This window comes from Oncorhynchus nerka, linkage group LG23 (genome assembly GCF_034236695.1).
Source record: "Oncorhynchus nerka isolate Pitt River linkage group LG23, Oner_Uvic_2.0, whole genome shotgun sequence".
Taxonomy (NCBI): Eukaryota; Metazoa; Chordata; class Actinopteri; order Salmoniformes; family Salmonidae; genus Oncorhynchus; species Oncorhynchus nerka.
This window is the reverse complement of record NC_088418.1, coordinates 2,415,260-2,429,813: the sequence shown is the minus strand read 5'-3', so window position 1 is coordinate 2,429,813 and position 14,554 is coordinate 2,415,260. Positions and strand designations below refer to the sequence as shown.

The 14,554-nt window shown below is 50.3% G+C and overlaps 1 protein-coding gene across 1 annotated transcript in view; it reads right to left on the bottom strand.

The window, feature by feature from the left end:
* The window catches only part of lyst (lysosomal trafficking regulator), a 280,835-nt gene that overhangs the window by 120,930 nt on the left and 145,351 nt on the right, over positions 1 to 14,554 (bottom strand). Inside the window, 4 exon segments of the mRNA XM_065008440.1 lie at positions 3,388 to 3,513; positions 6,978 to 7,025; positions 8,056 to 8,301; positions 9,141 to 9,331. Coding sequence (XP_064864512.1) covers positions 3,388 to 3,513; positions 6,978 to 7,025; positions 8,056 to 8,301; positions 9,141 to 9,331 — 611 coding nt within the window.

Below are 14,554 nucleotides of genomic sequence, written 5' to 3'. Positions count from 1 at the left end.
TATGGACCAATAACATCTGCTAAATATGTGTATGGACCAATAACATCTGTTAAATATGGACCAATAACATCTGTTAAATATGGACCAATAACATCTGTTAAATATGTGTATGGACCAATAACATCTGCTAAATATGGACCAATAACATCTGTTAAATATGGACCAATAACATCTGTTAAATATGTGTATGGACCAATAACATCTGTTAAATATGGACCAATAAAATATGGACATCATCTAAATATGGACCAATAACATCTGTTAAATATGGACCAATAACATCTGTTAAATATGTGTATGGACCAATAACATCTGCATCTGTAAATGGACCAATAACATCTGTTAAATATGGACCAATAACATCTGTTAAATATGTGTATGGACCAATAACAAATATGGACCAATAACATCTGTTAAATATGGACCAATAACATCTGTTAAATATGGACCAATAACATCTGTTAAATATGGACCAATAACATAACATCTGTTAAATATGGACCAATAACATCTGTTAAATATGGACCAATAACATCTGTTAAATATGGACCAATAACATCTGATAAATATGGACCAATAACATCTGTTAAATATGGACCAATAACATCTGATAAATATGTGTATGGACCAATAACATCTGTTAAATATGGACCAATAACATCTGTTAAATATGGACCAATAACATCTGTTAAATATGTGTATGGACCAATAACATCTGTTAAATATGTGTATGGACCAATAACATCTGTTAAATATGGACCAATAACACCTGTTAAATATGGACCAATAACATCTGTTAAATATTTGTATGGACCAATAACATCTGTTAAATATGGACCAATAACATCTGCTAAATATGGACCAATAACATCTGTTAAATATGTGTATGGACCAATAACATCTGCTAAATATGTGTATGGACCAATCACATCTGCTAAATATGGACCAATAACATCTGTTAAATATGTGTCTGTGACCAATAAAACTTGATTTGATTTGTGTGCCAACCTTCCCAGTGCTTTACAGTAACCACAACCTAGATGACTTAGCATGTGTGCCAACCTACCCACGAAGCAAAGTACAAAGATATCCTTGATGAAAACCTGTTCCAGAGCGCTCAGGACCTCAGACTGGGGTGAAGGTTTACCTTCAAACAGGACAACGACCCGAAACACACAGTCAAGACCACGCAGGAGTGTCTTCGGGGCAAGTCTCATGGTCCCTGAGTGACCCAGCCAGAGCCCGGACTTGAACCAGATCAAACACCTCTGGAGACCTGAAAATAGCTGTGCAGCGACACTCACCATCCAACCTGACAGAGCTTGAGAGGATCTGCAGAGAACAATGGGAGAAACTCCCCAAATACAGGTGTGCCAAGCTTGTAGCATCATACCCAAGAAGACTCAAGACTGTAATCACTGCCCAAGGTGCTTCAACAAAGTACTGAGTAGAGGGTCTGAATACTTATGTAAATCTGATATTTCAGTTTTTACCCAAGAAGACTCAAACATTTCCCAAAACCTGTTTTTACTGAGTAGAGGGTCTGAATACTTATGTGATATTTAGGGGTTTTGTGATGTCATTATGGGGTATTGTGATGTCATTATGGGGTATTGTGATGTCATTATGGGGTATTGTGATGTCATTATGGGGTATTGTGATGTCATTATGGGGTATTGTGTGTAGATTAATGAGGGGGGAAAACGATTTAATCAATTTTGGAATAAGGCTGTAACGTAACAAAATGTGGGAAAAGTCAAGGGGTCTGAATACTTTCAGAATGCTCTGTATTTCAAGTCCAAACTCAATCTGTCTCAACACTACTGGCCTTTCTATTCTCCTGAGACACAGGCCACAGCCAGGTCCTGAGACACAGGCCACAGCCAGGTCCTGAGACACAGGCCACAGCCAGGTCCTGAGACACAGGCCACAGCCAGGTCCTGAGACACAGGCCACAGCCAGGTCCTGAGACACAGGCCACAGCCAGGTCCTGAGACACAGGCCACAGCCAGGTCCTGAGACACAGGCACAGCCAGGTCCACAGCCAGGTCCTGAGACACAGGCCACAGCCAGGTCCTGAGACACAGGCCACAGCCAGGTCCTGAGACACAGGCCACAGCCAGGTCCTGAGACACAGGCCACAGCCAGGTCCTGAGACACAGGCCACAGCCAGGTCCTGAGACACAGGCCACAGCCAGGTCCATTTATAAGGTCTACTGCAGTGGCAATACTTCACCACTTCTGTTTTCACAATGTCCTACACACAGAAACACAGGAGGAATACAGACAGCATTGATGGTTTCACCCAGCACAGTTGGGCAGGCAGACCGGCAGGCAGGCAGGCAGGCAGACAGGCAGGCAGACCGACAGGCAGGCAGACCGACAGGCAGGCAGACCGGCAGGCAGGCAGACCGGCAGACAGGCAGGCAGACCGACAGGCAGGCAGACCGACCGACAGGCAGGCAGGCAGGCAGACCGACAGGCAGACCGACAGGCAGGCAGACCGACAGGCAGGCAGACCGACAGGCAGGCAGACCGACAGGCAGGCAGACCGACAGGCAGGCAGACCAACAGACATTGATGTCATTACTCAGCTCAGGTAACAGACAGGAAAATCAGTACACTGCCTCTCAGCAGAGAAAACCATTGGATATCACAGCTGCAGTAGTAGCAACTCACTGCACACGTATATCAGATAGTTGAGGCCCAAAGCAGACGAGATGGAATGAAACTGAACCATGGGGATTCAGAGCATCAACAGAACCAAGGAGGACTAGATGATATGAAACTGAACCATGGGGATTCAGAACATCAACAGAACCAAGGAGGACTAGATGATATGAAACTGAACCATGGGGATTCAGAACATCAACAGAACCAAGGAGGACTAGATGATATGAAACTGAACCATGGGGATTCAGAGCATCAACAGAACCAAGGAGGACTAGATGATATGAAACTGAACCATGGGGATTCAGAGCATCAACAGAACCAAGGAGGACTAGATGATATGAAACTGAACCATGGGGATTCAGAGCATCAACAGAACCAAGGAGGACTAGATGATATGAAACTGAACCATGGGGATTCAGAGCATCAACAGAACCAAGGAGGACTAGATGATATGAAACTGAACCATGGGGATTCAGAGCATCAACAGAACCAAGGAGGACTAGATGATATGAAACTGAACCATGGTGATTCAGAGCATCAACAGAACCAAGGACTAGATGATATGAAACTGAACCATGGGGATTCAGAGCATCAACAGAACCAAGGAGGACTAGATGATATGAAACTGAACCATGGGGATTCAGAGCATCAACAGAACCAACAACAACAAAAACCAATACAAGGACTCATCATATGCCTGGTCACATGACTCACCTTGAGAATATGGTATCCCACGATGCACTTGGACTTGATGAGGACCTGGTGTATCATGGAGTAACCGTGGTAACAGTCCATCTCATTGATACGGTGCTGGTTGTACTTGGCCAGAGAGAGTAGCACCTGGACATAGAATCACATGTTACAACTCTAGAATGGACATAGAATCACATATTATTACTGGGGGGCCAGTAGCACGCCGCGTTTCAACTCACTGGGGGGCCAGTAGCACGCCGCGTTTCAACTCACTGGGGGGCCAGTAGCACGCCGCGTTTCAACTCACTGGGGTCCCAGTAGCACGCCGCGTTTCAACTCACTGGGGTCCCAGTAGCACGTTACAACTCACTGGGGTCCCAGTAGCACGTTACAACTCACTGGGGTCCCAGTAGCACGTTACAACTCACTGGGGTCCCAGTAGCACGCCACAACTCACTGGGGTCCCAGTAGCACGCCACAACTCACTGGGGTCCCAGTAGCACGCCACAACTCACTGAGGTCCCAGTAGCACGCCACAACTCACTGGGGTCCCAGTAGCACGCCACGTTACAACTCACTGGGGTCCCAGCAGCACGCCACGTTACTACTCACTGGGGACCCAGCAGCACGCCACGTTACTACTCACTGGGGACCCAGCAACACGCCACGTTACTACTCACTGGGGACCCAGTAACACGCCACGTTACAACTCACTGGGCTCCCAGTAGCACGCCACGTTACAACTCACTGGGGTGCCAGTAGCACGCCACAACTCACTGGGGTCCCAGTAGCACGCCACAACTCACTGGGGTCCCAGTAGCACGCCACAACTCACTGGGGTCCCAGTAGCACGCCACAACTCACTGGGGTCCCAGTAGCACGCCACAACTCACTGGGGTCCCAGTAGCACGCCACAACTCACTGGGGTCCCAGTAGCACGCCACAACTCACTGGGGTCCCAGTAGCACGCCACAACTCACTGGGGTCCCAGTAGCACGCCACAACTCACTGGGGTCCCAGTAGCACGCCACAACTCACTGGGGTCCCAGTAGCACGCCACAACTCACTGGGGTCCCAGTAGCACGCCACAACTCACTGGGGTCCCAGTAGCACGCCACGTTACAACTCACTGGGGTCCCAGTAGCACGCCACGTTACAACTCACTGGGGTCCCAGTAGCACGCCACAACTCACTGGGGTCCCAGTAGCACGCCACGCCACAACTCACTGGGGTCCCAGTAGCACGCCACGTTACAACTCACTGGGGTCCCAGTAGCACGCCACGTTACAACTCACTGGGGTCCCAGTAGCACGCCACGTTACAACTCACTGGGGTCCCAGTAGCACGCCACGTTACAACTCACTGGGGTCCCAGTAGCACGCCACGCCACAACTCACTGGGGTCCCAGTAGTACGCCACGTTACAACTCACTGGGGTCCCAGTAGCACGCCACGTTACAACTCACTGGTGTCCCAGTAGCACGCCACGTTACAACTCACTGGGCTCCCAGTAGCACGCCACGTTACAACTCACTGGGGTCCCAGTAGCACGCCACGTTACAACTCACTGGGCTCCCAGTAGCACGCCACAACTCACTGGGCTCCCAGTAGCACGCCACAACTCACTGGGGTCCCAGTAGCACGCCACAACTCACTGGGGTCCCAGTAGCACGCCACGTTACAACTCACTGGGGTCCCAGTAGCACGCCACAACTCACTGGGGTCCCAGTAGCACGCCACAACTCACTGGGGTCCCAGTAGCACGCCACAACTCACTGGGGTCCCAGTAGCACGCCACGTTACAACTCACTGGGGTCCCAGTAGCACGCCACGTTACAACTCACTGGGGTCCCAGTAGCACGCCACAACTCACTGGGGTCCCAGTAGCACGTTACAACTCACTGGGCTCCCAGTAGCACGTTACAACTCACTGGGCTCCCAGTAGCACGCCACAACTCACTGGGCTCCCAGTAGCACGCCACAACTCACTGAGGTCCCAGTAGCACGCCACGTTACTACTCACTGGGGACCCAGTAGCACGCCACGTTACAACTCACTGAGGTCCCAGTAGCACGCCACGTTACAACTTACTGGGGTCCCAGTAGCACGCCACAACTCACTGGGGTGCCAGTAGCACGCCACAACTCACTGGGGTCCCAGTAGCACGCCACGTTACAACTCACTGGGGTCCCAGTAGCACGCCACAACTCACTGGGGTCCCAGTAGCACGTTACAACTCACTGGGCTCCCAGTAGCACGTTACAACTCACTGGGCTCCCAGTAGCACGCCACAACTCACTGGGCTCCCAGTAGCACGCCACAACTCACTGAGGTCCCAGTAGCACGCCACGTTACTACTCACTGGGGACCCAGTAGCACGCCACGTTACAACTCACTGAGGTCCCAGTAGCACGCCACGTTACAACTCACTGAGGTCCCAGTAGCACGCCACGTTACAACTTACTGGGGTCCCAGTAGCACGCCACAACTCACTGGGGTGCCAGTAGCACGCCACAACTCACTGGGGTCCCAGTAGCACGCCACAACTCACTGGGGTCCCAGTAGCACGCCACAACTCACTGGGGTCCCAGTAGCACGCCACAACTCACTGGGGACCCAGTAGCACGCCACGTTACAACTCACTGGGGTCCCAGTAGCACGCCACAAACTCACTGGGGTCCCAGTAGCACGTTACAACTCACTGGGCTCCCAGTAGCACGCCACAACTCACTGGGGTCCCAGTAGCACGCCACAACTCACTGGGGTCCCAGTAGCACGCCACAACTCACTGGGGACCCAGTAGCACGCCACGTTACAACTCACTGGGGTCCCAGTAGCACGCCACAAACTCACTGGGGTCCCAGTAGCACGTTACAACTCACTGGGCTCCCAGTAGCACGCCACAACTCACTGGGGTCCCAGTAGCACGCCACAACTCACTGGGCTCCCAGTAGCACGCCACAACTCACTGGGCTCCCAGTAGCACGCCACAACTCACTGGGGTCCCAGTAGCACGCCACATTACAACTCACTGGGGTGCCAGTAGCACGCCACAACTCACTGGGGTCCCAGTAGCACGCCACGTTACAACTCACTGGGGTGCCAGTAGCACGTTACAACTCACTGGGGTCCCAGTAGCACGCCACAACTCACTGGGCTCCCAGTAGCACGCCACAACTCACTGGGGTCCCAGTAGCACGCCACAACTCACTGGGGTCCCAGTAGCACGCCACAACTCACTGGGCTCCCAGTAGCACGCCACGTTACTACTCACTGGGGTGCCAGTAGCACGCCAAAACTTATCCACCTTGGTAAAGGGGAACTTTCATTCAAGATCAAATATTGTATAAAACAATGCATTCACATCGGCACACGTGTTGTGTTAACCTGCTAGCCAGACAGTAATTTAACCCAGTGGGTCTCAAACCTCTCCTCTGAGACCTCCTGTTGATCCAGGTATGTGTTCTATTCCAGCACCTGATTCCACCTGTCAACTAATCATCAAGCCCTGGACAAGGTGAATCAGGTTGAGTCAGTTCAGAATTGTGAAACGTCTGGAGGTGCCAGAGGAGACATCTGAGAACCACTGATTTAATAAGGTTATCGGTGTACCTGGAGGGCTAGGGCCTGGGTCTGCTCGCTGTCACTTAGCTCCACCACCTGGAAACACACACACACACACACACACACACACACACACACACACACACACACACACACACACACACACACACACACACACACACACACACACACACACACACACACACACTCGAGAGAGAGAGAGAGAGAGAGAGAGAGAGGGAGGGGAGGGACATTATATAACAGAGACAGAGAGATTGGCTTAATAAGAGCACAGTGAATCCAGCCTGTCTTGTGTAGAAATGTCATGACAGTTAAGTTGAAGAAGCTTCCTCACAAAAATACAGAAAAAAGCTTTCGAGGCCTTCCACATCCAAATGAAACCAGCAGCGAGACTAACATCATCAATAGACCCAAAGAGGAATAAGAAGGACCCGGTTCCTCCTATCAATAGTATGTAGACTATGTCCTACCCGGTTCCTCCTATCAATAGTATGTAGACTATGTCGTACCCGGTTCCTCCTATCAATAGTATGTAGACTATGTCCTACCCGGTTCCTCCTATCAATAGTATGTAGACTATGTCCTACCCGGTTCCTCCTATCAATAGTATGTAGACTATGTCCTACCCGGTTCCTCCTATCAATAGTATGTAGACTATGTCCTACCCGGTTCCTCCTATCAATAGTATGTAGACTATGTCCTACCCGGTTCCTCCTATCAATAGTATGTAGACTATGTCCTACCCGGTTCCTCCTATCAATAGTATGTAGACTATGTCCTACCCGGTTCCTCCTATCAATAGTATGTAGACTATGTCGTACCCGTGCAAAGAGGAATAAGAAGGACCCGGTTCCTCCTATCAATAGTATGTAGACTATGTCCTACCCGGTTCCTCCTATCAATAGTATGTAGACTATGTCCTACCCGGTTCCTCCTATCAATAGTATGTAGACTATGTCCTACCCGGTTCCTCCTATCAATAGTATGTAGACTATGTCCTACCCGTGCAAAGAGGAATAAGAAGGACCCGGTTCCTCCTATCAATAGTATGTAGACTATGTCCTACCCGGTTCCTCCTATCAATAGTATGTAGACTATGTCGTACCCGTGCAAAGAGGAATAGGAAGGACCCGGTTCCTCCTATCTTGTGGAGGACGTTCTGCAGGCCCTGTGGTTCTGCAGGCAGCATGGTCCTGAGGATGTGTGTCTCCAGCACCGCAGACTGGACCTCTCTAGAGCTGAAGGGTCTCTGAGACACCATGGGCTTAGCTTGACCCTTCAGACGGATCACTGGCTCATAGATGGTATACACCCTGGGGCTGCTGGGGGCGTACACTACTGCCAGACACTCCTGTAGAAACAGAGAGATATAGCATCATAGATACACCACACAGACACTCCTATAGAAACATAGAGATATAGTATCATAGATACACCACACAGACACTCCTATAGAAACATAGAGATATAGTATCATAGATATCCTATAGAAACATAGAGATATAGTATCATAGATACACCACATAGAGATATAGTATCAGATACACTCCTATAGAAACATAGAGATATAGTATCATAGATACACCACACAGACATAGATTTCCTATAGAAATAGTATCATAGATACACCACACAGACACTCCTGTAGAAACATAGAGATATAGTATCATAGATACACTCCTATAGAAACATAGAGATATAGTATCATAGATACACTCCTATAGAAACATAGAGATATAGTATCATAGATACACCACACAGACACTCCTATAGAAACATAGAGATATAGTATCATAGATACACCACACAGACATAGATTTCCTATAGATATAGTATCATAGATACACCACACAGACACTCCTATAGAAACATAGAGATATAGTATCATAGATACACCACACAGACACTCCTATAGAAACATAGAGATATAGTATCATAGATACACCACACAGACACTCCTGTAGAAACATAGATATAGTATCATAGATACACCACACAGACACTCCTGTAGAAACATAGATATAGTATCATAGATACACCACACAGACACTCCTGTAGAAACATAGATATAGTATCATAGATACACCACACACACTCCTATAGAAACATAGAGATATAGTATAATAAATACACCACACAGACACTCCTATAGTGTGTGAATTATTAGCAGAAAGAGGGACTCAGACTTACTATGAGAGCTGCTGTGTCCACATCCTTGTTCTTCATCATTAGCTCTCTGACAGTGTCACACTTCAAGCCGTCCGTGGTGACGTACTTGGAGAAGGTCCCACTGGGCTTACCGTACTTACAGGGCATGATAGACGTGAGGTCTGGACCAGAGGCATACAGGTAGAATGCCTCCTCTGACCCGATACGGGAGCCTAGTGGGGAGAGGGACAGACAGAGACAAATTCAGCTAAGCTACCCTCCTCGTTTCATTTCGTTTAAGAAATGTTTTGTAACAGTACAGGAAGAATTAATACACCCCTGTTCTCCAGCCCAGAGAAGGCATGGTCCCAGAGAACAGCCCTGTCCTCCAGCCCAGAGAAGCCATGGACCCAGAGAACAACCCAGTCCTCCAGAAGGCATGGTCCCAGAGAACAGCCCTGTCCTCCAGAAGGCATGGTCCCAGAGAACAGCCCTGTCCTCCAGAAGGCATGGTCCCAGAGAACAGCCCTGTCCTCCAGAAGGCATGGTCCCAGAGAACAGCCCTGTCCTCCAGAAGGCATGGTCCCAGAGAACAGCCCTGTCCTCCAGAAGGCATGGTCCCAGAGAACAGCCCTGTTCTCCAGAAGGCATGGTCCCAGAGAACAGCCCTGTCCTCCAGAAGGCATGGTCCCAGAGAACAGCCCTGTCTCCAGAAGGCATGGTCCCAGAGAACAGCCCTGTTCTCCAGAAGGCATGGTCCCAGAGAACAGCCCTGTTCTCCAGAAGGCATGGTCCCAGAGAACAGCCCTGTCCCAGAAGGCATGGTCCCAGAGAACAGCCCTGTCCTCCAGAAGGCATGGTCCCAGAGAACAGCCCTGTCCTCCAGAAGGCATGGTCCCAGAGAACAGCCCTGTTCTCCAGAAGGCATGGTCCCAGAGAACAGCCCTGTTCTCCAGAAGGCATGGTCCCAGAGAACAGCCCTGTCCTCCAGAAGGCATGGTCCCAGAGAACAGCCCTGTCCTCCAGAAGGCATGGTCCCAGAGAACAGCTCTGTTCTCCAGAAGGCATGGTCCCAGAGAACAGCTCTGTTCTCCAGAAGGCATGGTCCCAGAGAACAGCTCTGTTCTCCAGAAGGCATGGTCCCAGAGAACAGCTCTGTCCTCCAGAAGGCATGGTCCCAGAGAACAGCTCTGTCCTCCAGAAGGCATGGTCCCAGAGAACAGCTCTGTTCTCCAGAAGGCATGGTCCCAGAGAACAGCTCTGTCCTCCAGAAGGCATGGTCCCAGAGAACAGCTCTGTCCTCCAGAAGGCATGGTCCCAGAGAACAGCCCTGTCCTCCAGAAGGCATGGTCCCAGAGAACAGCCCTGTCCTCCAGAAGGCATGGTCCCAGAGAACAGCTCTGTTCTCCAGAAGGCATGGTCCCAGAGAACAGCTCTGTTCTCCAGAAGGCATGGTCCCAGAGAACAGCTCTGTTCTCCAGAAGGCATGGTCCCAGAGAACAGCTCTGTCCTCCAGAAGGCATGGTCCCAGAGAACAGCTCTGTCCTCCAGAAGGCATGGTCCCAGAGAACAGCTCTGTCCTCCAGAAGGCATGGTCCCAGAGAACAGCTCTGTCCTCCAGAAGGCATGGTCCCAGAGAACAGCTCTGTCCTCCAGAAGGCATGGTCCCAGAGAACAGCTCTGTCCTCCAGAAGGCATGGTCCCAGAGAACAGCTCTGTCCTCCAGAAGGCATGGTCCCAGAGAACAGCTCTGTCCTCCAGAAGGCATGGTCCCAGAGAACAGCTCTGTCCTCCAGAAGGCATGGTCCCAGAGAACAGCTCTGTCCTCCAGAAGGCATGGTCCCAGAGAACAGCTCTGTCCTCCAGAAGGCATGGTCCCAGAGAACAGCTCTGTCCTCCAGAAGGCATGGTCCCAGAGAACAGCTCTGTCCTCCAGAAGGCATGGTCCCAGAGAACAGCTCTGTCCTCCAGAAGGCATGGTCCCAGAGAACAGCTCTGTTCTCCAGAAGGCATGGTCCCAGAGAACAGCTCTGTCCTCCAGAAGGCATGGTCCCAGAGAACAGCTCTGTCCTCCAGAAGGCATGGTCCCAGAGAACAGCTCTGTCCTCCAGAAGGCATGGTCCCAGAGAACAGCTCTGTCCTCCAGAAGGCATGGTCCCAGAGAACAGCTCTGTCCTCCAGAAGGCATGGTCCCAGAGAACAGCTCTGTCCTCCAGAAGGCATGGTCCCAGAGAACAGCTCTGTTCTCCAGAAGGCATGGTCCCAGAGAACAGCTCTGTCCTCCAGAAGGCATGGTCCCAGAGAACAGCTCTGTCCTCCAGAAGGCATGGTCCCAGAGAACAGCTCTGTTCTCCAGAAGGCATGGTCCCAGAGAACAGCTCTGTTCTCCAGCGCAGGATGCTGGTCAACATGCTAGCAACAACACTACCTTACACAATAAAAACACCCTGGCCATACCACACAGCTTGAGAAGTCGACAGAAAGCAAGATATGCTTTCTCAATAAAAAATATTGAATAATTGTTAACAAACTATAGTTTTGGCAAGTCGGTTAGGATATATTATATATTTCTGCACGGTCGGGACTAGAAGCACAAGCATTTTGCTACACTCACCATTATCATCTGCTAACCATGTGTAAGTGACAAATAACATTTGATTTGACATCTACTTTGTGCATGACAAGGATTATTTAACTTATAATTCACTGTATCACAATTCCAGTGGGTCAGAAGTTTACATACACTAAGTTGACTGAGCCAGCTTGGAAAATTCCAGAAAATGATGTCATGGCTTTAGAAGCTTCTGATAGGCTAATTTACATCATTTGAGTCAATTGGAGGTGTAACTGTGGATATATTTCAAGGCCTACCTTCAAACTCAGTGCCTCTTTGCTTGACATTATGGGAAAATCAAAATAAATCAGCATCAATCTGTTACCGTGGAGTCGGCTGTCATCGAAGTGAGAAAGAAGCAGAGTCATGCTCCCGAGTGGTGCAGCGGTCTAAGCCACTGCATCTAGAGGCGGTACTACAGACCCTGGTTCCATTTATTTATTTTATTTATTTTACCTTTATTTTACTAGGCAAGTCAGTTAAGAACAAATTCTTATTTTCAATGACGGCCTAGGAACAGTGGGTTAACTGCCTGTTCAGGGGCAGAACGACAGATTTGTACCTTGTCAGCTCGGGGATTTGAACTTGCAACCTTTCGGTTACTAGTCCAACGCTCTAACCACTAGGCTACCCTGCCGCCCCATCCCAGGCTGTATCACAGTGGTCTAAGCCACTACAGACCCTGGTTCCATCCCAGGCTGTATCACAGTGGTCTAAGCCACTACAGACCCTGGTTCCATCCCAGGCTGTATCACAGCAGTCTAAGCCACTACAGACCCTGGTTCCATCCCAGGCTGTATCACAGTGGTCTAAGGTACTACAGACCCTGGTTCTATCCCAGGCTGTATCACAGTGGTCTAAGCCACTACAGACCCTGGTTCCATCCCAGGCTGTATCACAGTGGTCTAACAGACCCTGGTTCCATCCCAGGCTGTATCACAGCAGTCTAAGCCACTACAGACCCTGGTTCCATCCCAGGCTGTATCACAGCAGTCTAAGGTACTACAGACCCTGGTTCCATCCCAGGCTGTATCACAGTGGTCTAAGCCACTACAGACCCTGGTTCCATCCCAGGCTGTATCACAGCAGTCTAAGGTACTACAGACCCTGGTTCCATCCCAGGCTGTATCACAGTGGTCTAAGCCACTACAGACCCTGGTTCCATCCCAGGCTGTATCACAGTGGTCTAAGCCACTACAGACCCTGGTTCCATCCCAGGCTGTATCACAGTGGTCTAAGCCACTACAGACCCTGGTTCCATCCCAGGCTGTATCACAGCAGTCTAAGCCACTACAGACCCTGGTTCCATCCCAGGCTGTATCACAGCAGTCTAAGCCACTACAGACCCTGGTTCTATCACAGCAGTCTAAGGTACTACAGACCCTGGTTCCATCCCAGGCTGTATCACAGTGGTCTAAGCCACTACAGACCCTGGTTCCATCCCAGGCTGTATCACAGTGGTCTAAGCCACTACAGACCCTGGTTCCATCCCAGGCTGTATCACAGCGGTCTAAGCCACTACAGACCCTGGTTCCATCCCAGGCTGTATCACAGCAGTCTAAGGTACTACAGACCCTGGTTCCATCCCAGGCTGTATCACAGTGGTCTAAGGTACTACAGACCCTGGTTCTATCCCAGGCTGTATCACAGCAGTCTAAGCCACTACAGACCCTGGTTCCATCCCAGGCTGTATCACAGCAGTCTAAGGTACTACAGACCCTGGTTCCATCCCAGGCTGTATCACAGTGGTCTAAGCCACTACAGACCCTGGTTCCATCCCAGGCTGTATCACAGCGGTCTAAGCCACTACAGACCCTGGTTCCATCCCAGGCTGTATCACAGCGGTCTAAGAACTAAGACCCTGGTTCCATCCCAGGCTGTATCACAGCAGTCTAAGGCTACAGACCCTGGTTCCATCCCAGGCTGTATCACAGTGGTCTAAGGTACTAAGACCCTGGTTCTATCCCAGGCTGTATCACAGTGGTCTAAGCCACTACAGACCCTGGTTCCATCCCAGGCTGTATCACAGTGGTCTAAGCCACTACAGACCCTGGTTCCATCCCAGGCTGAAAAGTGGTCTAAACTAAGACCCTGGTTCCATCCCAGGCTGTTCACAGCAGTCTAGGTACTACAGACCCAGGTTCCATCCCAGGCTGTATCACAGTGGTTTAAGCCACTACAGACCCTGGTTCCATCCCAGGCTGTATCACAGTGGTCTAAGCCACTGACCCTGGTTCCATCCCAGGCTGTATCACAGCGGTCTAAGCCACTACAGACCCTGGTTCCATCCCAGGCTGTATCACAGCAGTTAAGCCACTACAGACCCTGGTTCCATCCCAGGCTGTATCACAGCAGTCTAAGCCACTACAGACCCTGGTTCCATCCCAGGCTTATCACAGCAGTCTAAGCCACTACAGACCCTGGTTCCATCCCAGGCTGTATCACAGCAGTCTAAGCCACTACAGACCCTGGTTCCATCCCAGGCTGTATCACAGCGGTCTAAGCCACTACAGACCCTGGTTCCATCCCAGGCTGTATCACAGCGGTCTAAGCCACTACAGACCCTGGTTCCATCCCAGGCTGTATCACAGCGGTCTAAGCCACTACAGACCCTGGTTCCATCCCAGGCTGTATCACAGCAGTCTAAGGTACTACAGACCCTGGTTCCATCCCAGGCTGTATCACAGTGGTCTAAGGTACTACAGACCCTGGTTCCATCCCAGGCTGTATCACAGTGGTCTAAGCCACTACAGACCCTGGTTCCATCCCAGGCTGTATCACAGTGGTCTAAGCCACTACAGACCCTGGTTCCATCCCAGGCTGTATCACAGCAGTCTAAGCC